The following is a 24,838-nucleotide window of genomic DNA, read 5'->3' on the forward strand; positions in this document are numbered from 1 at the left end:
TTGATTTATTTAATGACAGAACGTCATCTTATATAGGGGAAAGTAAAGATTAAAAACCCTGCGTATTTCCTTTCTTTCTCATAAGCTCCTGTTTGAAGTCAGACAAATATTTATAAAGGAAAAATTAGCCTAGAAAAGGGGGGGGTACAGTTTGTACCAATGTGAATGTCGATTGTTTTGTTGAACATATATATACTTGTTACGTCGAACAAATGAAAACTAATGGCTTACCTTCGTCACATGATTCGCCTTGCCATCCTTTATCGCAGCCACTAGAAGGACACATTCCTGTAAACCAGTTGCATGGTCCATGCAAACAATTACATTTCCTTGAACAGTTTGTTCCGAAAAACCAATCATCGCAGGCTATAACGTAGAAAACTTATTATAGTATATCAATGTTACAATCATTATTCAAAATACCATCTGCAGTATGTTATTGCGTTAATATATATTAATTGGTAGATAAATCTCTTGTATGTTTATGTTAATGGATCCCTTTCACAAGAGTCTGTTCCTGACACAACAACTGCTTAAATATATATATGGAGAAGAACTTAAAAGAATCGTACCAAGTTATATTATTTATCGTATTCATATCACTGTTTATTTTCCATTACATCGGCGATTTGAGAAAGGTAAATGTCTGACATACAAATTCAAGCAACCAAAAATATGTCGATAGACAGACATTAAAAAAGGCATAATAAACAAAACATGTATAATACCATACTATACGTACTATTGTTGCAGTATTCCTCAAAGTAATAACCGGGTTTACATCCAGTAGTGTTATAACATAATCCATCAGTGGCCTCACATCTATTCGCTAAACATCCATCACATGAATCATTACAATTTTGTCCAAATTTACCTTTATTACACCCTGAAATGTTAGTAATATTGACTAGATTAGTATTTGTTTCATTTTATTCAATTCAAACTAAAAAAAGTAAGTCTTCGAATTATTACTTTGCTTATAAGTATGGCGTTCATTATCACTGAACTAGTATATATTTGTTTAGGGACCAGCTGAAGGACGCCTCCGGGTGCGGGAATTTCTCGCTACATTGAAGACCTGTTGGTGACCTTCTGCTGTTGTTTTTTATTTGGTCGGGTTGTTGTCTCTTCGACAAATTCCCCATTTCCATTCTCAATTTTATTATCTGTTTTTGTGTTCAAATCTTACTGCACATGTTAAGTCTAGCCTTAGACATTCGATGATACAATTATGACAAAGAAGTTATTATTGTTGTTGTTTGATTTACTCCTTTTTTACTTTGAATTGACCATTAGTTCGGACAAAATTTTATATTCACACGCTTCTATTTCATACAAAAAGAAAGAGTATGATTCAAGGTAAACTTAATGACTATTAAACTATTGCGGAACTATGTACTATTATGCTAAAAAAAGACCTAAAGAAGAAAAAGGTATTTGAAAGTAATTAAGATAATAAACCGGTACTCTTTTGTTGCTCATTTTCTGTAAGACATCACTGTTCTTTTTTAAAATTTGTCTTACATATTTTATTTTAATTCAATATGCAAATTCCCCAAAATACGTTACACATCATCATTTTTAGATTTTATCTTTTATATGTACATAACAGCACAGGCTATAACAAAATATGTTTTAATATAAGATGTGTTTTTACATAGCTGCTGTTACCTGATTTATTTCACTAGACTGGGCGAAGTAGAACCAGTCCGCTCAGTATAGACCAGTCAATCTTTTATAGGGGTTTGGGATAAACTCATCAACGAAGTGTCCAGTTATGGTCATTGGTCCGTTTAAAATATGTTAACACTATATGAGTGTTTGCAAAATAAATAATGAGACACATCCGTTAATTTTCTTGTAAAGCAACGCTTAAAAATATTTGAAATTTGTCTCATGTTCGAATCTGAATATGAAAGTAAAAGTAAAACGATATCAGTTGCAAAATATGTATAGTCGTTATTCTATGACGTTTTGAAATACCTTTTCTTTCTTACATTCCGAATGTTTTAAGAAGGGATGGAGAAAGTTGCAATAGAATTGATCATGTAGAAGGAAGAAAAAAAATAGTCTTTATAAGTATAATTTATTTATAAATAACTTTTAAAATAAATCTCACAATCAGAAAACTTTAATCAAAAATGTTCTCATGGTTATTTTGGCCGTTTATTTTGAAATCGTATTTTTTTCTTATATCATAGTGACATCACAAGTAACTTTTCTGCACTGAAGGAAGGTGAAGTATCACTAAATCAAAATACGACTCATGCGGTTTCATAGAAAAAAGAGTTGAACAAATATCCCCTTGAATTTGACTTTTGTAGTAAACTATCTCTACATTTCATTAAAGTAAAAAAAGATCCGAGTCATAAAGATATATCTCATGTGTTTCAAAATACCATTTTGCTTTTATTTGGAAACTTGTTATCAAAGCTTGTATACAAAAAAATAGTGGTAAAAGTTTGTTTTGTTAACTTCCAGTAATGGTTATTATCTTACATGCAATGAAATATAATGTGAAATTTTGTCTGTATCACTGGAAAGAATTGAAATTTACACATGCCAAATATGTCTTTATTTGAAAAAAAGAGTAAATTAATTAAAGTTCCAATTTGACAAATTTACGAAAACAATTGTGGTATTACTCCATAACTCATAAAGTGTGCAAATTATATTACCAATATTTTATCAATAAAATGTGTATGATTTGGAAGTCATTGTCCTAATTGTGCAAGTTCACGGACCAAATAATGGCTTATATAATATCTGCTTAGAATATAACGAATGTAAACAATGTACTATGTATTCTTTAAATTATTAATCCACTACTCATGTAATTACAAAAATATCTATACCTGCTTCTTGGAAATATTTCTTGCACCAAATGTTATTGTTGAAAATGTTTATTCAATGTGATCAAAAAAAGAACAATACATCTTATGCTTGAAATTTGTTTACATTGTACATTTCCATTGCAAAACTATTTGAACATAAAATAGGCTCATGTATCATGTGTATGAATCTATGTTAAAATTTCCATTTTTTTTTATTTTCTGTTAACCTTTGAAACAGTAACTAACCGAACAACGTAGACATATGTACTGTATGCAATAAACACTTTATGAAGACATAACTTTCTCATTTTGGTTTAATATACTCATTAAGGATACCAGGATTGAAATTATTTATTTGCACCATTTGCGTGTTTCGTCTACAAAAGACTCACCAGTGAAGCACGAAAAAGAAAAAAAATCAAAAAGGCAAAAAAAATCACCGAATGACAGTATTTAACATTTTTACGTCTATATTTTGTTCGAAACAGTTTTCGTTTAAAAACGATGGAAGGTAATCATTCACATATTCAGTATTGCATATGTCTCTACATACGTTATTTTGAGAAGAGAAAAATTCACAAAACATGTGGTAAAGCAACATGAAGATCTGAGTTTCCAATTTACAAATTTTGATTAGGAAAGCCATTCGTCCTATAGCTGTTAATTGTCTGTGCAGTTTTGTCACTTGTAAAGAGTTGTCTCATTAGCAGTCATACCACATCTTCCTTTGTATGTTAATATAAATCATTTCTATACATCTTCCTTGATAACATTTGCATCAGGCTGATCGTTTTAGCCATAAAAAGTTGCAAATATAAATATATATATTTTTTCCCTCCAATAATGGTCAAAACACAATTTGTTGTACTATTAAAAAAGTAGTTTGTCATGACAGTTTAATTCAGAATTTTTTCCTTTTTATTAAATCTTTTGTAGGTGGTGTATTGTAAAAAAATAATTAAATTTGGTCTGATTGAATCATATAAATATAATTGAGAATGGAAATGGGGAATGTGTCAAAGAGACAACAACCCGACCATAGAGAAAACAACAGGAGAAGGTCACCAACAGGTTTTCAATCTATCGAGAAATTCACGCACCCAGAGTCCTTCAGCTGGCCTCTAAACCAATATATATACTAGATCAGTGACAATGAACGCTATACGAAACTCCAAATTGTACACAAGAAACTAAAATTAAAATAATACAAGACTAACAAAGGCCAGAGGCTCCTGACAGGCGCAAAATGCGGCGGATTAAACATGTTTATGAGATCTCAACCCTCCCCTATAATCGTTGCAATTTCAAAAAGGCAATTTTGAAAGGTAGAATTAGGCAAAATCACCCCTGTCTTTGTATCAAAATGAGTAGAGGCTTGCTTTCTGAGAAACACGTTTGGTACCTTGAATCAGTCAGATCGGGAGGAATACGGATTTTTGACTTGATTGGCTGAATCACCCGAGTTAAATTCCGTACAACCAAGATAACAGATAAATAAGTGATAAAATGTCGCATCTTAAGGGTTTTGCATTTGGTTTGGTTAAGTTAGATACATTGAATTGTCTATATTTACGCGTGTCCATTTCTAAGTACGACATAAAGCTACTTACGTTTAGAACAGGAATCACCATGCCATCCTTCTTTACAACCTCCAAATGGACATATTCCATCTTCTTTGTTGCATGGTTCAGCTAGACAGTTACATTCCATTGAACAATTGTGACCAAAATACCAATTGTCACAGGCTAATAGATGACAAAATGCAGCATTTAACCTAGGATGTTATCTGTGGTGTGTTTGTAATTGTCAAACTTCGATAAAAAGTATCAATTGATATCAAAAGCCTCCGAACAAAAAAAAGATGTGAAGGTCCCCGAGTCCAAAGGGCAATGCGATTTAAACAGCCCTTTTAGCGCAGACGTCTTTAAATGTCATTATGAAATTGTAATTGCACTTTCCCTGATAAACAAATCGTCACCATTTGTACGAAAAGAGCACAAAAAGCATTGTCAGAAGCCTAATTTTCCTAACATAGACAGGGTAATGCTGTTTTTTTTAGTTCTACATGTTAGTTTAACAGAACTAAGAGATTGTTATTCTACTGTACATATATCACTAGTCTGTCAAAACTGAGAGTGTGAGTACGAGCCTCGATGCATCCATATGCGATTGGCACCAATCTTTATTTATCTTAATATAACCAAAAGTGCTAAAAGAGGGGTTAAGCACTTACAAATAATCACCATTCAATATTCCTAATTTCATTAGTTTTAAGCTTGCCTCATGTATATAATATCACTTTTATTATATTTTCTTTATTTCTATTATTTCTAGTTTATGTGTCAGCAGTTTTAGTTTAGTTTAAGTGAGCTGATTTATGATGGTCACGTGTTACATTTCTTTCGTTTTTCATTGTGTTAGGGGCATTGCAACCACACAATAATCAGACCGAAGTCAGCATATTACACAATTGCATAATAGTCAACTTGATCTACGAAAACACCTTTTTGATTAGGGAAAACTAACATTATATCAGAAAAATAATTATTAATCATTGAATTTGTTTACAACAACACCAAGCACGAAGCAAAGGATACCTTTTGAAAACAACAGCGCGTCTACGTTATATAATTTTTTTCAACAAAATATGCAGTTACGTTTTTTGCAGTTTGTTTGATTTCGCTTGCACATTGCGTTTCAACGTTCAAGTTTAGGAAAATATCAGAAATTTTCTCTTCTATTAACTAAGGTTGTAAATTAAATGAGTTGAAATAATAAGATTATTGAATATAACAAGCATCGATTGTTTACTAGTGACAAACATCTTACCATTGAATGCGTGCCAGTATAATCTCCTAGCAGCACTGTGACACATTGCCAAGACATTGAAAGTGAAATACCATTTACAAAATATGAAGCCTGGTATCTTTTGGGTGTTTAACCATTGCATATTAATACGCCAGTTCTGTGTTGTCAGAGTATATCATTCATTTTTTGCACTTAAAAAGCAATCTAAATTATTTTGCGATGTATGTCCTTGCTGTCTTAGTGAAGCGGAACAATGAACTATTCGTCAAGCTTTATCACGATTTAATTCTTCATTCTGGTTGGTCATTAAACATTATGTAAACGCTTATATACAAACGATGTCTCTATTTCTCATTATGTAGTTGAGGAGAGTTGTGTCAATCTTTTTATCGTGTCACAACCAAGTTTATGCACAATTTGAATACCGCACTTAACGTACCTTTATTGCAGTAATCTCCGTAGAAATACCCAGGGTTACAGGTGTATGTGTCATCACATAAACCATCAGCGTTATCGCACATATAAGATCTACATCCCTTGCAGATTTCCGAACAGTTTGTTCCAAATTGACCAATTGAACATTCTGGAAAAAGTTGTATATGTTAAATCCGTACTTTCAACATAAGGAAGAAGATAATTTGTTCAAAACATTGAACACTACATTTAAGGGTATCATACACGAGGTAAGTCAAATTTGCCTTCGAAATCAGTTGTATATTGTTTGGGAGATATCACCCATATTTTATTTTTTTATATCAAAACTTAATTAAAAATATCATAACTTGTTTATGCAGTTTGTTTATGTATTAGTGGACTAGTCGTCACGACTTAGATTGATTTGAAACTAACATTTAAGTCGGTCATCAGACATTCATTAATCGCCCAAATATAATCGCAGTCCCTATCTCTGAAATAACCATCACTATTTCGTTGACGTGTATTGCGTCAACCTTTCAATGTTTACAATAAACTCAATTGTTTGAACAACTAAATTCAAGCAATGTATGTACCTTCATTGCAGTAATCTCCGAACACATAACCAGCATTACAGGCGTTTTTGTCATCACATAAGCCATCAACACGATTACACTTAAAAGATAAACACCCGTCACAAAAGTTCGAACAGTTCGTTCCAAAATTACCATTAACACATGCTGAAAAGATAATATATATAAGATAAAATCTAGAAACGTTATCTTAAACTTATCTAATTGTTTACGTTGACAAAAGAGGGACGAAAGATACCAAAGGGACAGTCAAACTCATAAATCTAAAACAAACTGACAACGTCATGGCTAAAAATGAAAAAAAAACAAACAGAAAAACAATAGTACACATGACACAACATAGAAAACTAAAGAAGAAACAACACGAACCCCACCAAAAACTAGGGGTGATCATTAAACCAAAAAGCTCTAATTGATAAATGTGTTGGTGTGGTTGAATACAATTCACCATAAAAACTGTATTTCCCGTCGTTGCATGCTGTAAAACATAGTCGACTTTTTACAAACTGATTACGTTTTTTTTACATGTACATGTATATAAGGAACATGGACTGATATATACTATCTTGAACTTATTATGAGAGATTATATAACACTTTCTTTAAAAATCTGTGATTAATGAACGGCACACAATACCTTTCAAAATCAGGGTAGTAATTATATATATTTTGCATACTCATTCAATTTGTTTTTTTTATGTTTTCGAGTAGTTTTGAAATACAAGTTCAACCTTTCAGGCGTGTTATTGTATCATTTATATACAATGTATATAAAAAAAATAATATAAATAAATAAATCTGCGTGATTTATATAAAATGAGCATACGTTACTGGAAGATAGTAGCTAAAATAGAATAGTGGAAAATAGCAATAACAACAATAACTCCGAAACACCAGATCTTATAAAGTACTTTCTTCTGACTAGGACTATTATACTGTTAGTATAATAGTCCCAGCTTCTTCATTAGCATTTATCGTGCAATCTGCCGAATACTGTACAAGTAACAGGTGCAATATTGGTTTTTGTTTATTTGTACAAATAAAGTCTCCTGTTACCCCACCTTTATAAGTGTGACGGGATTGCTTCCCTTAGAACATATGATAAAACATATCTGACATACTTAGTCAGCCGTAAGCGGTTGGGCTAACGGTTAACGCGCTGCCTTGTAACACAGAGGTCCCGGGTTCGAGTCCCGGTGGAGACCATGCAAATTTGCAAGTAGAACCATGCTCTCCGGTTACTTTTGGAGAAGAAAAAAAATCCACGATGGTTATTTGGAGTATAGCCAGGGATTATGTTGTTAAGAGTCGTATACAGTGATATGATGACTCTTGTGGTGAGGGGAATAGTGTAGCGGGATTGCTTCCCCTCCTTAGTACAGGTAGAACATATAAAGCCAGTCTTGATCATCTGAGTTAGGGAATGGATTATTTGGCGCCATGATTTAACGCACTGACTGTCACGCAGGCGACCGGGGTTCGAATCAAGGTGGTGACGATATAATTTTGTAGAGTAGATACATGCTCTCCGGTTACATTGGCGCCCAACTAAACAAACCAGAGTGGTTAGAGAGGAATTCTAGCTATGGTATGTTTGTGTGAGAGTCATAATGGTATGATGACTCTTGAGGTGGGGGAAGTGTGACGGGATTGCTTCCCGTAGAACATATGGTAGATACTTAGTCAACCGTAAGCGGTTGAGGTAAAGAAGAACTGTACTTCTTTAGCTCAGTTAACGCTCTGCCTTTTAACATAGATGTACCGATTTCGAATCCCGGTGGAGACATGCAATTTTGCAAGTAGGATCATGCTCTCCGGTTACTTAATAAACAAATCGTAATTAGACTTTTTTCTTCAGTTAGTTTTCCAGTTTTATTTGGGGTTCATTTTGCGTTGCCAAATTAAACAATGTAGATTTCTTTGTAAATGTAAACCATCAGATAACTTTTTTGATTTAAACGACTTAACCTTAAAGCCGGTCGTTAATTAGGAGATACAAACACTATGTGTGCATTGTCTGAAATATGAAAATTATTTGCATAAATGGTATATCGCAAACATATTGCGAAATTTGTTCCAACCTGTACAGTTCAGTCATTATGAAATGATAACTTTTCATTTATCATTTAATTCTATACAAAAAGCGATTTAGGAAATGAATTCTTTTGTATTGACCAATTATATAAAAGACATTTTGCTCTATGAATAGGCAATCCTGTGATATTCTAGTGACTACATAATCGCAATTATTTCATTTTGGTCGGTTTCCTGATGGTTTAGGTGACAGAACAGTTTGATCTTGTTTTGTTTAAATAAACCCAAAACATTATAATGTATACTTGTTGACTTGCATTAGGTCTAATGCACAAGTTTAACAAATGGTATTTACCATCAAAGTCAATACTCCTTAAGTCGTCCAAACAGGCAAATCACAACAGATCGATTAAAATGTGCATGGTTCTTTTGAAATACTTAGCTATCAACTCTTAGAACAAACCATTAAAAACTTTATTCCTTATTACTTAGGGTTTTGTGGTTATTAGTCAAAACTTTCTAATTAATTTATGTTGACTGTTGTTTGCAACCGTATTATTGTTTTTGTTTTTGGTTCATGATTTGTGAATGGTCTTCATGTGCTTTTAAAGAATTTTTGTTTGTGTTCTTGCATATTGGTGCGGCTATTAGAATATCGTTTTTGTATCAAATGAAAATCAAAAATGTTTTTTTTTAATGTTCACAATTTTTAAATGAAGGAAGTTATTCTCATTAATACGATCTTTATGAATGCAATTAAACTATAATCAACCAAACATATGTTCCATACCTTGTCCACATGTTTCTCCAGTCCATCCGCTTAAGCATCCAAATGTACAGTTACCGTATTCAAGGTGACATGGTCCTTGACAGTTTTGTGGGCATGACTCCGTACAATCAGAACCATAGTGTCCCGGTGGACAACCTAACAAACAATTCGACATAATCAATATTACGTATTTGGACAACATATTCTGACTATTGTTTTCATTATAGGATTTTATATATGTACTGTTTATTGTTACTGTTACTGTTTTTGTATGTTAGGTTTTGTTGAGGGGATGCTATCTCAGTTTAAAAACATTTTTCTTCTTATTATACTAATTAAAAATATATATACCGAACATTGCTCCACCGACTATTTTCAAATTACGATTGCATATTATATATTGTCTGTATATGATATATCCCACTACTCTGTCTTTTCATACATGCAACTGAAATCAACTGTGTTTTGTTTAAATACGTTGTCGGGTGAAAATTTCGAATAAATCGGGAAAAGTATTATAAATGGTGTGACAATGCATAAATGTTAATTGCTTATAAATGACGAAGCATTACTGTGAAGGTTTTTCTACTAGCAAATAAACTATAAAACTTTATTTTTGATTTTACATTTATACAAATTACCTTCATACTTTATGATTTAAACGTCATTTTATTACGCAGTAAATAACACATGACTGACACTAAATACTGGCCAGCCGCACCATGATTGCTAACTAACGTACAACACTGGGATATAAAATATATACAGCTACAATTGATTTGGCACAACACTTTACTGACAGGACTTACGTATGACGAAAAATGTATATTAATTACAACAATACAATAAAGAGACTTTCAGATGTCATTATTAGATTGCGAGTCTTTTGGAAGAGAGAACAATCCATGTTCAAGGTTGATAAAATACTAAAATAATATGTGGTGTGATTTTCAATGAGGAAACTCTCCATCTGAGACCAGTCAACATAGAAGTTTACGATTATAGATCAAATAACTTTCCTTAAAATGTGCCAGCATTGTTTATGGTAATATTCCCGCAAAAATAGTAGAAGATTATACAGTTAATTAACAACTAACCAACACAGGTCAAAAGATAATAAAGTCTAATAAGTTTTTTTTCCCTCTTGCATTCAACTACAAGATCTTGTGTTTATATCTTAAATAAGTGGTCATTTCATTATCGTATTTGTGCATTCAATATGTAAACATTCTCAAAGCCTACTGTTTTGTTTTAATATAAAAAAAAAAACTCACCAATTACTCCAATTTCACATAACTCAAGTATAACAAAAGCTTGTTGAGGTAGAGGTTCAAAAGTCAAGTATCTGAATATGGTAGATAAGTTTACTTCAGCAGGAATAGCTTTTCCTTGATATAAAACGGTTCCATTTTTCCAAGAAGAGCTTGTATTGGAAGCGTAAATGATATGATCACCAACTGTTGTAATGTGTTCTAAAATTAGATTATTTCGAATAGTCTTACAATGGACAAACAAAAAATACAAACTGACGCATGCTGTATTGATGCAATTGATTTTTCAGTAGCAATATAATGCACCACGTATATATCAGTATGTTTCATTGTTTGTAACCCCAATTGTATCAATCAAACACAACAAAATTCAATTATGTCTAAATTCAACGATCAAAATACTTACCAGTTGTCCAGTTGTGGTAGTGAAATCAGTGCAGGTCTCCGATGAAATATGTTCTGTCGTTTCTATTGACTTACATATTTGTTTGTTACAGACGCAGAGAGACAACAGAAGTGATTTATTTGTGTTTGTACAGATTTGCTGTCAGAGGACAGAATAATCTAATGATATTAGGAACACAAAGTAAAAATCAACAAGATGATAAAACATTTAAGCTAAAAAAAGGCAAAATATAATAATGCTTAATATTAATCAATAAGGTTTTATTATCTTCTCTGTGAACTTGCTTAGAAAAAGTACAAGGCGTTCTTTTTACATTATCTTTGTTCAACAACTTCTTCTGCCCAGAAACCGGTGACATTCTATATCCCATATACAGTTGAGGATGGTTTATTGCTAGTAAAGGTAGGAGATGGAATTTATAACTTAATTAAAATCGTCTCAATATTCGAGTACTGAGTTGGCCGATTATGTCAAATAGTTATATCCTATTTAGATATTTTTTTTGTCGATTTCATGACGTCATATATTAATGGAAAAAAAGAAAATATACTTTTAGTGACTTCTAATACGTTCAGGTATTTCACATCCATTGTTTTATGGAAATATTCTTTATAAAGCACAAAGGTGTCAGTATTCACCTCAGACACTTACAAAACCTTTGAATAGACTTATTAAGAAGGGATATAATTACGATACTGTTGTCAAGTCATTAAAGATTGCATATTTTGGCGTTAATATTGAGGCACTGATAAGGTCTTTGCATCGGAACTGAACACATTTATTCTAAAAACAGTTGTTGGCATGACACGGGTTATGTTCTTCTCATATATGTTATGATGGTATGATACTAAACCCCTAACGGGAAGGATTGTGCCTGATGTTCATATGAGGAAATCATAATCTTTCAGTCAGTTTAATTGAGGTCTGGAGCTGGCATGTCAGTTAACTGCTAGTAGTCTGTTGTTATTTATGTATTATTGTCATTTTGTTTATTTTCTTTGGTTGCATCTTCTGACATCAGACTCGGACTTCTCTTGAACTGAATTCTAATGTGCGTATTGTTATGCGTTTACTTTTCTACATTGGTTACAGGTATAGGGGGAGGGTTGAGATCTCACAAACATGTTTAACCCCGCCACATTTTTCCGCCTGTCCCAAGTCAGGAGCCTCTGGCCTTTGTTAGTCTTGTTTTATTTTAATTTTAGTTTCTTGTGTACAATTTGGAAATTAGTATGGCGTTCATTATCACTGGACTAGTATATATTTGTTTAGGGGCCAGCTGAAGGACGCCTCCGGATGCGAGAATTTCTCGCTACATTGACCTGTTGGTGACCCTCTGCTGTTGTTTTTTATTTGGTCGGGTTGTTGTCTCTTTGACACATTCCCCATTTCCATTCTCAATTTTATTTGTCCTGTGTCAATGTATTTTTACATTGTTATAGATACCAGAATTTAAATGTTGTACTCCAGGCAAAATAAGGTACGAAGCATCGAAAACCCGAAATTCTGAAAGTTTTGTCATATACAGATAATGTAATCTGTTTCTTGGGTAGACAGCTTAATAATTTTGAAAACAGTTCGGGCAATATCCTTTGTGCGCCTCGAAATGAGGAACATAGAATAAATGTGTAAAAACTATGCAGTTATTAAATGAGTTCAAAGTATTAAATTTTCAAAGAACTTAGTGGGGTTCGTGTTGCTTATACTTTAGTTTTCTATGTTGTGTCATGTGTTCTATTGTTTGTCTGTTTGTCGTCTTTTGTGTTTAGTCAGGGGTTGTCAGTTTATTTTCGATTTATGAGTTTGACTATTTCTCTGGTATATTTCGTCTATCTTTTATTGTGGTAAAAAAGGAATTTTAACCATGAGGAGCCGCATCACGAAAGAATGTTCGTACTCCGAAAATTTAACCACATGTATGAATGTTTTACAGCTTCGAAACGAGCTATCATACATATCCAAGTTTATGATATGGACTGAGCTACAGGAAAAAACGATACCATTACCGCCTATGCAAAACCATTTAAGATATTGATTCAGTTAATTCATAAAAACGAGCATTTTAGTGTCAATTTGTGTCAAAACAAAAGCTGACAACTTGGCTGGTGATACTGACGCTCAAAAATGAGAGAATGGAAATGACTTCATAAGCCAAGAGACCATATTTTCCCATTTTTTCCACTTTAACAGGATCTGCTTACCCCTTCCGGAGCACATGAGATCACCCCCAGTTTTGGACGGGTTTCGTGTTGCTTATCCTATAGTTTTCTATGTTTTGTCTTCTGTACTATTATTTGTCTGTCTTTTTAATTTGAGACATGGCGTTGTCAGTTTATTTTTTGACTGTCCGTCTGGTATCTTTCACCTCTCTTTTAAAATAAGTCAAGTAATTCCTAAAAGGGATTAAAAACAAAGGTAATGTGCGATTTCCATATTTAAACGATATTATCAGTTAAAATCATGTAAACTGTCCTCACCAGAAAGCTCTACAAGTGGAAATACAATACAACCTTCTGATTGTACTAATTCAGTGATACATGTAACTGACGACATGCTCAATTACGAAATATAAAAAAGAAACCACTTTTAAGCTCCACTTTCGGGATATTTCGTGGCCGCAGTTTTTGTTGGTGGAGGAAGCCGGAGTGCCCGGAGAAAACAACCGACCTTCGATAGGGAAACTGACCATCCTAGTCAATTAATATAGGAGTCGGGTGCACCTGTACGAGCGAGATTCGAACTCGCAACCTCAGTGTTGACTGGCTAGTGATTACGGTAGTAACTACGTTGACCACTCGGCCACCGGAGGTTCCTCATAGTTTACTTAAATTGTGCAGGCATTAAATAACGAAATAGTTAGCCCTCATTATTTGAGTTAGAGTTTAATTAATAGAAAAATTAGATGGCTTGAAAAAAAAACTTACGGACTTGTTACTCAACTGAGAATATATATACAGCGAATGTGTCATTGCCCTGGCAAAAATTAATGAAATTCAGAATCTTAAATACATATAGTTCATGCAGATATGAAGAGAGAGTTATTATTTTTGAAACTATAAATAGTCCGTTAACATTTAAGATTGAACTTTTGACTACACTAATAAGGTTTTTCTTGGGGTTGACAATCCTTATATCAATTATCATTTGTAAAATAACATACCAACAAATATTACAAATATTTCTGTTACAGCCCTTGCTTTCTTCAGGTCAACTTGAAATGTTACAATTTTTCCTTGTGTTTTGGAACATGAAGTTTTATTTCCGTCTATAGCTAATCTAGCAGGTAGACTTCCACTTGGATTCTGTGTGACCGAACTGTAGGATGCCAAATTATCTGTAATAAAAATATGTATGTAGTACAGTACGATTTTTTTATATCTAAAGTGAAGAGAATATAAGTAAAGAATACTATTGGCAATAAGTATAATTAAGAGATAAATGTACTGTATTTGAAGCTTTAAGGACGTCAATCGGTAGCTGACATGTCTTTCTTAAATAACTTCATATACTAGTACGTCGTAAACCAAAAGTGCTAGTAAATCATTTTTATGGTTTACCCAAATTTATCACGCTTTTGTAAATAGTATTCCATAAGTAAATTCCAAAATGATATGACGGTACTTTTAATTATTTCCGCTGCTATATATATCTTTTCTATATCATAGTGTGTTAGCATCGAAATAAAATCGGTCGACAAAACAGTCCAAGATAAACTCTACCTGAGTGACTCTTAAACAGTAGTTTCATTATATTATATCATTCATATAGTGTCAAAAGAGTGTCGAAAGATACCAGAGGGACATTCAACCTCGTTGATCGAAAATAAACTGACAACGCCATGGCTAAAAATGAAAAAGACAAACAGATAAATTATTGTACACATGACACAACATAGAAAAAAAAAGACTAAGCAACACCCACCCCACCTAAAACTAGGGGTGATCTCAGGTGCTTCGAAAGGGTAAGAAGATCCTGCTACACATGTGACACCTGTCGTGTTGCTCGTGTTATCACAAACCCGGTAAATAGTATAATTCGGTAGATTACATTCATGCCAAGGGATCGGGATTGTAGTCAACATAGAGCAACATTGCAACTGTATCATTTTCAACATGTCAATTTTGAAAAAAATGGACAATGGGTATATACTTATATTCCGGGCTTGTATTTCGTATCATAATTTGCTTAACATAGGGTTGCTGCTCACAAGTAAGTTATAAAACCAAGAGCTTAAAATGATAAAGTTAAAATCATCCCTTCGTTAACTTTATATGTCATCACGAGTTGGTTGACCGTTATGGAATATCCGTTTCACAGATGATATCGGGATTGTTTTTGTTGTCGTTACTGCAATCTCTTTCCCCTTTTCATGAATGTAACCTACCAAATTAAACTTGTTACCGGGTATATATTAACACGAGCATTACAACGAGTGCCATACTAGCAGTAGGTTCTCCTTACTCGTCCAAAGCATATTGAAAAACACAGTTTTTAGTGGGGCTCGTGTTGCTCAGTGTTTAGTTTTCAATGTTATTGTCTGTTTGTACTTTTCCGTTTTTGCCAAGGCGTTGCCAGTAAATCTTTTTAATTTAATATGAATTTGATCGTCCCTCTAGTATCTTTTGCCTCTCTAGTATCTTTCGCCCCTCTTTTAATGTTGTATAAGGCCTATAAAATTACAGTGTGGCTGTTATATACTTTCCACAAATTATAAGATGTCGAAAGAAATATCCATAACGTTAAGTAATTACATGCTATCAATATATACTATTGGATATACAATGACTTACACTTGTTACAATGTTTTCCGGTCCTTCCTTCTTTACAACCGTCGGTACATACTGCAGTATCTTTATTGCAAACATCATTTAAACAGTTTGTAGGGTCACATCCCCAAACGCAAGAACCATTTCCAGGGAAGCAATTACCTTCGATGCAATTTTCGGGACATTTAGTCAAGCAATTACTTCCCCAAAAACCCTTCTGACACCCTGAAAGGAACAATAGTTCGAACGATTATTTGATTAATCAGTGATTAATTATATCTTTTTATACCAAAATCTACATAAACTATAGGTATACAATTATATCAACATCAATAATACATATAATACATACATAAACACACACTATGTGACAGCAGAAGGTGTTGTCGTAATAAACAAACATTTTTTTTATTTTTATTTTTTTTTAATATTAAACATACTTTATTAACAATCACCTGTTACATCAACCCTCAGTTGCCCAGGGAAGCAACTAAGGGAGCCCCATTTTTACAGTCTCATTTGTCGGGGAAAAAGCAAATGAGAAAAAAACTCCCACTATAAATTATCAACATCAACCTTTATAAATATTATCTATCCTTGTACAAATGTACATGTACCTGCAATCATTATCGATCTATATATCTATACCTCTCACCATATATAATTATTTGAATAAAGTATGTTTTTTATCTTTATTTATTTCTCACAAAGGCTACCTGTATTTATTAAGCAGTTTCAATTTTATCGTGCATCAAGTCTTTTGTTATGTTAATTTCAATTACATTAAATTTCTGGTCGAGTGATCATTTACCACGTGCGATTTGTTAAAGGGATGTGTAGTTCATTCATAAAACTAGAGGCTCTAAAGAGCCTGTGTCGCTCACCTTGGTCTATGTGAATATTAAAGGAAGCAGATGGATTCATGACAAAATTGTGTTTTGGTGATGGTGATGTGTTTGTACATCTTACTTTACTGAACATTCTTGCTGCTTAAAATTATCTCTATCTATAATGAACTTGGCCCATTGGTTTCGGTGGAAAATGTTAGTAAAAATTTACAAATTTTATGAAAATTGTTAAAAATTGACTATAAAGAACAATAACTCCTAAGGGGGTCAATTGACCATTTCGGTCATGTTGACTTATTTGTAAATCTTACTTTGCTGAACATTATTGTTGTTTACATTTTATCTCTATCAATAATGATATTCAAGATAATGACCAAAAACAGCAAAATTTCCTTAAAACTAACAATTCAGGGTCAGCAACCCAACAACGGGTTGTCCGATTCATCTAAATATTTCAGAGCAGATAAATGTTGACCTGATAAACAATTTTATCCCATGTCAGATTTGCTCTAAATGCTTTGGGTTTTAAGTTATAAGCCAAAAACTGCATTTTACCCCATGTTCTATTTTTAGCCATGGCGACCATCTTGGTTTTATGGCCGGGTCACCGGACACATTTTTCAAACTACTAATTTAACCCAAAAGATGATTGTGGCCAAGTTTGGATTAATTTGGCCCATTAGTTTCAGAGGAGAAGATTTTTGTAAAATATTACTAAGCTTTACGAAAAATGGTTAAAAATTGACTATAAAGGGCAATAACTCCTAAAGGGGTCAACTGACCATTTCAGTCATGTTGACTTATTTGGAAATCTTACTTTGCTGAACATTATTGCTGTTTATAGTTTATCTCTATCTATAATAATATTCAAGATAATAACCAAAAAGAGCAAAATTTCCAAAAAATTACTAATTCAGGGCCAGCAACCCAATAACGGGTTATCCGATTCATCTGAAAATTTCAGGGCAGATAGATCTTGAACTGATAAACAATTTTACCACATGTCAGATTTGCTCTAAATGCTTTGGGTTTTGAGTTATAAGCCAAAAACTGCATTTTACCCCATGTTCTATTTTTAGCCATGGCGGCCATCTTGGTTTGATGGCAGGGTCACCGGACACATTTTTTAAACTACTAGCCTAAAAGATGATTGTGGCCAAGTTTGGATTAATTTGGCCCAGTAGTTTCAGAGGAGAAGATTTTTGTAAAATATTACTAAGATTTACGAAAAATGGTTAAAAATTGACTATAAAGGGCAATAACTCCTAAAGGGGTCAACTGACCATTTCAGTCATGTTGACTTATTTGGAAATCTTACTTTGCTGAACATTATTGCTGTTTACTGTTTATCTCTATCTATAATTTATATTCAAGATAATAACTAAAAACAGCAAAATTTCCTTAAAATTACTTATTCAGGGGCAGCAACCCAACAACAGGTTATCCGATTCATCTGAAAATTTCAGGGCAGATAGATCTTCACCTGTTTAACAATTCAACCCATGTCAGATTTGCTCTTAATGCTTTGGTTTTTGAGTTATAAGCCAAAAACTGCATTTTACCCTTATGTTCTATTTTTAGCCATGGCGGCCATCTTGGATGGTTGGCCGGGTCACCGGACACATTTTTTAAACTAGATACCCCCATGATGATTGTGGCCAAGTTTAGTATAATTTGGCCCAGTAGCTTCAGAGAAGAAGATTTTTGTAAAAGTTAACGACGACGACGACGGACGACGACGACGGACGACGACGGACGACGACGGACGACGGACGCCAAGTGATGAGAAAAGCTCACTTGGCCTTTTAGGCCAGGTGAGCTAAAAAATGGATAAATGATTTTGATTTCCAATAAGGATTAATTTCAAAGATATGGTGAGTACATATTTGTTTATAATATGAACCTGTTGATACAACATGTCTTGTTACCATTAGATGATATACATGAATACATACACAACAGAAATTACATGTAGGGAGTTGAGAGCAGTGTACATATTATTATTCGATCAGTATCAAAGAGGTCATTGCACTGACCTGACCACGCAAAATATATATTTATATACAAAAAATGTCACACATAGTAGACAAGGCTTCGATTTTCGTATTCGGTTTAATATATTTGAGCAAAAATTGCATTTCATGTTTTATCATATTTAAAATCACCGATTTACTTATCCCTTTCTTTTGATATTTTGCGATATTTCTAGTTTTCCAGATAACCCATTTCGTGATTAAAAGCACCGTATCTAAAATTTGGGTATAAGATGCATCTGCATTAATGACCCCAAAAATTAAACTTGTTTCCGATTTTTGTAATTTTTGGATATTTAATTTTGAACAAAATTCCCTTATTTTCTCAAAAATTTCCCGCCAAACGTCTGCCACCAGTTTACAATAAATAAAAAGATGAAATAGTGATTCTTTTTCATTGCAAAATGACACTTCCCGTTTGAGTGATTCATTTTTTGTAACTTTTCTTCAGTGTAAATTATGTTATGTAGTAACTTCCATTGAAATTGTTTAATTTTCCTGTTAGCTAAATTCTTATTCAAAGTTTCCAAAATGTAATCCCATGGTAGTTCATTCCAAAAATGTAAATTCCACCTCAACTGACTATTTGGAGCTGTTTTATTCTCATAAAAGAATCTAATATCTTTAAGGCATAATTTTTTGGCATCAACGACAACTCCCTTTTTTTATAAATTGACAAGAATTTATTATTTTTATAGGTCCATCAGAATGACTATGTGTGCTAGAGTCTGTTTTTAAAACGTCAATTTGTTGAGGTGTTAACGAAGATTTAATGCGGCTATATTGTGCAATCCAATTCCTTTTATCTTTAAGACTGTTAAAAATATCAAAAGAAGTTTTAAAGGATTTATTGTTTAAGTCCCATATATCTTTAATTTTCTTTATTCCACTGGAGGCAAAATTTGCATAATATAATGCATGTCCCTTGAACTTAAATTTACAATTGCCGAACATATTTTCTTCTAAAAGGTCCTCTTTCGTGACCGATTTTTGGATTTTCTGTACGTCAGTCCAGGAAATTAAAAGTTCTTTATAATATTTGGACATTTGTATTTGCCTTAAACATGTAGTGTCCGAACACGAACATATAAAAAAGTCTGTATCATATTTTTCGTCTAGTGACGTTAACCAGTATTTTCCTATTGCATTCCATTTTTGTGTTTTTGAGTTGACAATACTGTACATACTTTTCACTTGTTTTGATTTAATAAAGTCCCTTTAGTTTATCATTCCTATCCCCCCCCCCCCTTTTTCTTTCGGTAAACAGCACACTGTTCTAGTGATTTGGTTTGTTTTCCCATCCCATATAAAGGACCATATAATATTATTTATTTGTTTTTCGTATATATCCGGGATACCTCTCATTTCAATTTCGTATCCAATGACGGACAGTGCAAAGGATTTAATAATTAAAACTTTTCCCGTAAATGTGAGATCTCTTGATTTCCAAACTTCCATACAGCTTTTTATTTATTTTTTTTTTTCTAACCAAATTTGATCTAAGTCCACCCCGTATCCATGTAGTACCCCTAATGCTTTCACAGGACGCTTAGACCATTTAATTTTGTTAAATTTTGGTTTTTTATTTCGCCACTTGGCTAAATACATGCCAACAGTCTTATCCATATTCATTTTAGCCCCCGAAGCATTTTCGTACAGTTTTAAAGTTTTAAATGTTTCTTCTATAGACTCCTCGCTTTTATTAAAGAGTTGAGTATCGTCAGCAAACATATTTAGCTTTGTTTCAATAAAGTCCCCAGTTCTAGTAGGAAGTTTTATTCCTTTTATATTAGGATTGTTTCTTATTGATGCTGCAAGTGGTTCTTCTTGCAGGATATATAACATCGGGGCTATTGTGCATCCTTGACGAATTGAACGGGTTATGCCTACGAATCTAGAAGTAAACCCATTCGTATGAATGCACGTCTTAGCGTTAATGAAAAGCATTTTTACCCAACTCCTGAATTTTTCCCCAAACCCAAATTTTAATAAGCAAAAATCGATCCATTCCCATTCCGGTCTATCAAATGCTTTTTGTTGATCTAAAAATAATATCGCACCCTCCTCATCTTCTAATTCACAAAAATCTATAATATCTTGTAATAATCTATTGCCTTGAAAAATGTTGCGCCCTTTGACAAACCCTTTTTGATCGAAATCAATTATTTGCGGTAATACATTTTTAACCTTTCCGCGAGTACTTTGGAAATAATCTTATAGTCCGTGTTCAAGAGCGTTATAGGACGCCAATTTTTTATGTCTTTTCTCTCCCCAGACTTAAACATAAGCGTTATCATACCTCTGTATTGAGATTCACAGAGCAAATTGTTGTCAAAAATTTCCTTAATAACCGCCCCGAAGTCGTCACTTATCAAATACCAATACGGTTTGTAGAATTCATTCACAATTCCGTCTTCCCCAGGAGATTTATCAAGTTTCAAAAATTTAACGGCCTTACTTATATCCCACCCCTCGGATGTAAATAATTGTTTGTAAAAAAACAAACATTATTTTAACATTTAGGATCTAAGCTTAAACAATCTAAATATAAATTTACCTAAATAAACTCATCATAGATACCAGGACTAAATTTAGTATACGCCAGACGCGCGTTTCGTCTACAAAAGACTCATCAGTGACGCTAAATTACACAATGATAGTATTATATTCAAATGAATCATACAACAGCGCAGTGATTGTCGTTTATCCAAATATATTTTTAAATATAGTTTGCATTTGTTGATGTGAATATAAAAAAGAAGATGTGGTATGATTGCAAATAAGACAACTCTCCACAAGAGACCAATTAATATATAAATTACTATCAATAGGTCAACGTACATGTACGATCTTCAACAATGAGCAAAACTCATTCAGCAGAATAAGTTATTAAAATGCCCCGAAATAACATATGTCAGAGACCTAAAATGAGAAACTAGTGGCCTTATTTATGTCCAAACTATTAAATGGAAAACAAATATGATATGCAACAACAGACAAAAATCACTGAATTACAGGCAAATGATTTTGGACAGGCATATAGCTAGGACGGACCTACCATTAATTGCAACATAACATAACTCAACAACAGGTCCATCGGATCGCTTTGGAACTGTTTCCTCGGATCCTTTATCATCGTAATAAATGACATATTTCCCAAGTTTATTCCAAGAAATATTCTGAAAGATGTTTGGAAGACCTGGTCCAGGATCTTCATAACAGGCATCACTGTCAGGAGGAGTAGTTGATGTATTGGTCACACATAGTTTGAATCCATCCATACGACGGGCTACTGTAAAATAAACCCACCTCCAATTTTAGTTTTAAACTTTTAGAAAAATCATCATATATTTAATTGTTTTGTATTATTTGTTTATTGCCTTTGTGACGATTTACAGCTTGCAATATCTTATAAACGCCTACCACTGCGTTAAAGCTGATGACCGTAACTGCATTCACAGTCATCCCAAGATGTCGGATGACAAACTAGTATCTGTATTGTTTGTTAAAGTGTTTCTATATCATCTTCTGTACAAAGAATACATTAGTACGATGTAAATTTATGACAGATTCACACGGAAATCACAAATTACTACCGAGAAATGTGTATGAAACAGGAAATTAATTTGATTTGAACAAATTGCTCAGATGACCGGAATTCATCATTAAAATATTTTCAAGATGACCGTATCATATAACAAGGATAACCGTGATTGGTAAAAATAAAATGACCGTAATTTGTAAAAGATGACCGATATTTATAAAGGATGACCGTAACTTTTAAAGGATGACCATCAATTCTAAGAATTATCTGTATTTGTAAAAAAAATTTGTATCAAATAATTAATCGTGTTGGTATAACAAATATTTATAAGACAGCCTTATTCTATAGGTAGAAGAAAAAAAGGCGTGCTTCAAATACAAAGTTCACCATATGTAGCCTCCAACTACAAGCCACAAGATATTTTCATTTCTGGGATTCCTATTAATGTCATATAATAAATACACCTTTTTAAAATTCACTAGGCATGTTCACCCTTTTGATATCATATCATTTCAACTACCATTGCAAATGTTCTTTATTTCAGATAAGTTCATGTCTTATCAATATACTACCTGCAAATTCACTTCATCGAATGTAGACATTTTGATACACAATATAGGCAATCATGTTGGTTCACAAATATTTAGTTTAAGAAAGAAAGGTTTGGATGAAAACACTGGTCATTCTGCATATCGGTCCGTACATTTTGGAGTTGAAGTAACAAAACTTAAAATGATGTTAGGAAAAGGTTATCAGCCAAATATAAATTTAGAAGAACAAACTATATCATTCAAAAGATGTTCATCAAATTTGAAAGTCAGTGCCGGTTATTTCGAAGAATGTTGTCAAACGGAATTAAGAAATGAACTTTATTAGGCCGTTAGTTTTCTCGTTTGAATTGTTTAACATTGTTATTTAGGGGCCTTTTATATCTAACTATACAGTATGGGCTTTGCTCATTGCTAAGGCCGTACGGTGACCTATAGTTGTTAGTTTCTTTGTCATTTTGGTCTCTTGTGGAGAGTTGTCTCATTGGCAATCATACCACATCTTTTTTTTTTATATTAATGAACTTTTGCCAAATATTCAGGCAAAACTAAATAAAAAAGAGATAGGGAGATACGAAGACTTCATTTTCGTATTGAAATCCATAGCTAATTGAATATTAACTGAAAATATTGCTGTCATTTGTAACTGGATGTCGGAAGTTTTAATTTCCAGTCAACACTATACTCTAAAAAGTATGTTCTAGAAACAAAAGGAATTAACTTTTTAGGTTATAGAGCACAAGGAATATCAGCTGAACACACAGCAGCCAAACCAACAGAATGCAGAATAAGTTTTGCAGTTCCATCGGATCCGGTGTTCTCAAAGGAATGTGCTAGTTTTCTGGCAGATGTTAAGATTTTAGGCTGCTTCCTTTGGAACCATACTCATGGGCTCGATTACTGGATATTTATATGTTTAATTGATATGTTTTTTTTCTTCAACTTTTCTTCGTATCGCTGTCAATATGTATTAAACTTTTAACGTCGTTATCAATAAATATTTAATTACTTACGAGAAATATGCAATTTAATATCATTGTTATAAACTCAAATTACGGCAAAAAGTTAAAAAGAAATTGATTAAACATATTTATATTCGCTAACCGAACCCCTATTGAGACAAACTCAACAAAAAGCTATGAATACAAATATGGATATTTCTTATTTCTCGGTCATCCTTTAAAAGTTACGGCCATCCTTGATAAATTACGGTCCTCTTTTAACCAATAACGATCACCCTTGTTATGAATCGCTGATCCTGTTACGGTCATCTAAGCGATGTTTTCAAATCCAATTTCCTGGTTCAAACACATTTATTGGTAGTAATTTGTGATTTCCGTGTGAATCTTTTATATATTTACATCTTACCAATGTATGCTTTGTAAAGACAATGATATAGAAGCACTCTAACAGACAATACATATACTGACCTAAATTATCATCCAACATCTTCGGATGACCGTGAATGCAGTTTCGGTCATCACCTTTATCCCACTGCACACACCGTTGATGACTGTGTGTTGATGTATTCCAGGTCGGTTTGCTTATTTGTATCATTGGGTTATAATTATTCAATTTATTTTCCCTTTATCTTTAAAATTTGCATTTCCATACATTTAGTAAACTCAGTGTCGTCTTACCGTAACGGTCTTAGAATATGAATAGTTGAGGGTTTACAAAATAGAATTGCTATACCGATTAACCCGTATGAGTTGTATTAACTATCCTTTAGCACTCAATCAACAATACACGAATATTATACATAAGAATATTTGGTTTGAGTGACAGTGAGACAATTCTTAATCCAAGTCACACTAGGCCGTGTGGTTGTTAATAATTCTTACATCAACCATCATTTAAACATTGGTGAATATTTAATTTGACTCATTGGTATTCATACCACATTTCCATGTTTTAATTTAAAACATTTCCTGTAACTATAACTTCTTGTGCGATTTGTGTCAAGGGAGT

The 24,838-nt window shown here is 33.0% G+C and overlaps 1 protein-coding gene across 1 annotated transcript in view; it reads right to left on the reverse strand.

Annotated features, from left to right (window-relative positions):
• Window positions 1–24,838, reverse strand: part of LOC139489576 (uncharacterized) — a 64,391-nt gene that overhangs the window by 22,047 nt on the left and 17,506 nt on the right. The window contains exons 4-13 of the mRNA XM_071276155.1: window positions 21,834–22,067; window positions 15,919–16,119; window positions 14,289–14,462; window positions 10,726–10,923; window positions 9,473–9,607; window positions 6,653–6,796; window positions 6,082–6,225; window positions 4,445–4,579; window positions 743–886; window positions 232–366 (exon numbers count right to left, since the gene is read on the reverse strand). Of these exons, the coding sequence (XP_071132256.1) occupies window positions 232–366; window positions 743–886; window positions 4,445–4,579; window positions 6,082–6,225; window positions 6,653–6,796; window positions 9,473–9,607; window positions 10,726–10,923; window positions 14,289–14,462; window positions 15,919–16,119; window positions 21,834–22,067 (1,644 nt within the window). The remainder of the gene's footprint in view (window positions 1–231; window positions 367–742; window positions 887–4,444; window positions 4,580–6,081; window positions 6,226–6,652; window positions 6,797–9,472; window positions 9,608–10,725; window positions 10,924–14,288; window positions 14,463–15,918; window positions 16,120–21,833; window positions 22,068–24,838) is intronic.

The sequence above is a fragment of the Mytilus edulis genome, chromosome 1 (assembly GCF_963676685.1).
Source record: "Mytilus edulis chromosome 1, xbMytEdul2.2, whole genome shotgun sequence".
In the NCBI taxonomy this organism is placed as follows: Eukaryota; Metazoa; Mollusca; class Bivalvia; order Mytilida; family Mytilidae; genus Mytilus; species Mytilus edulis.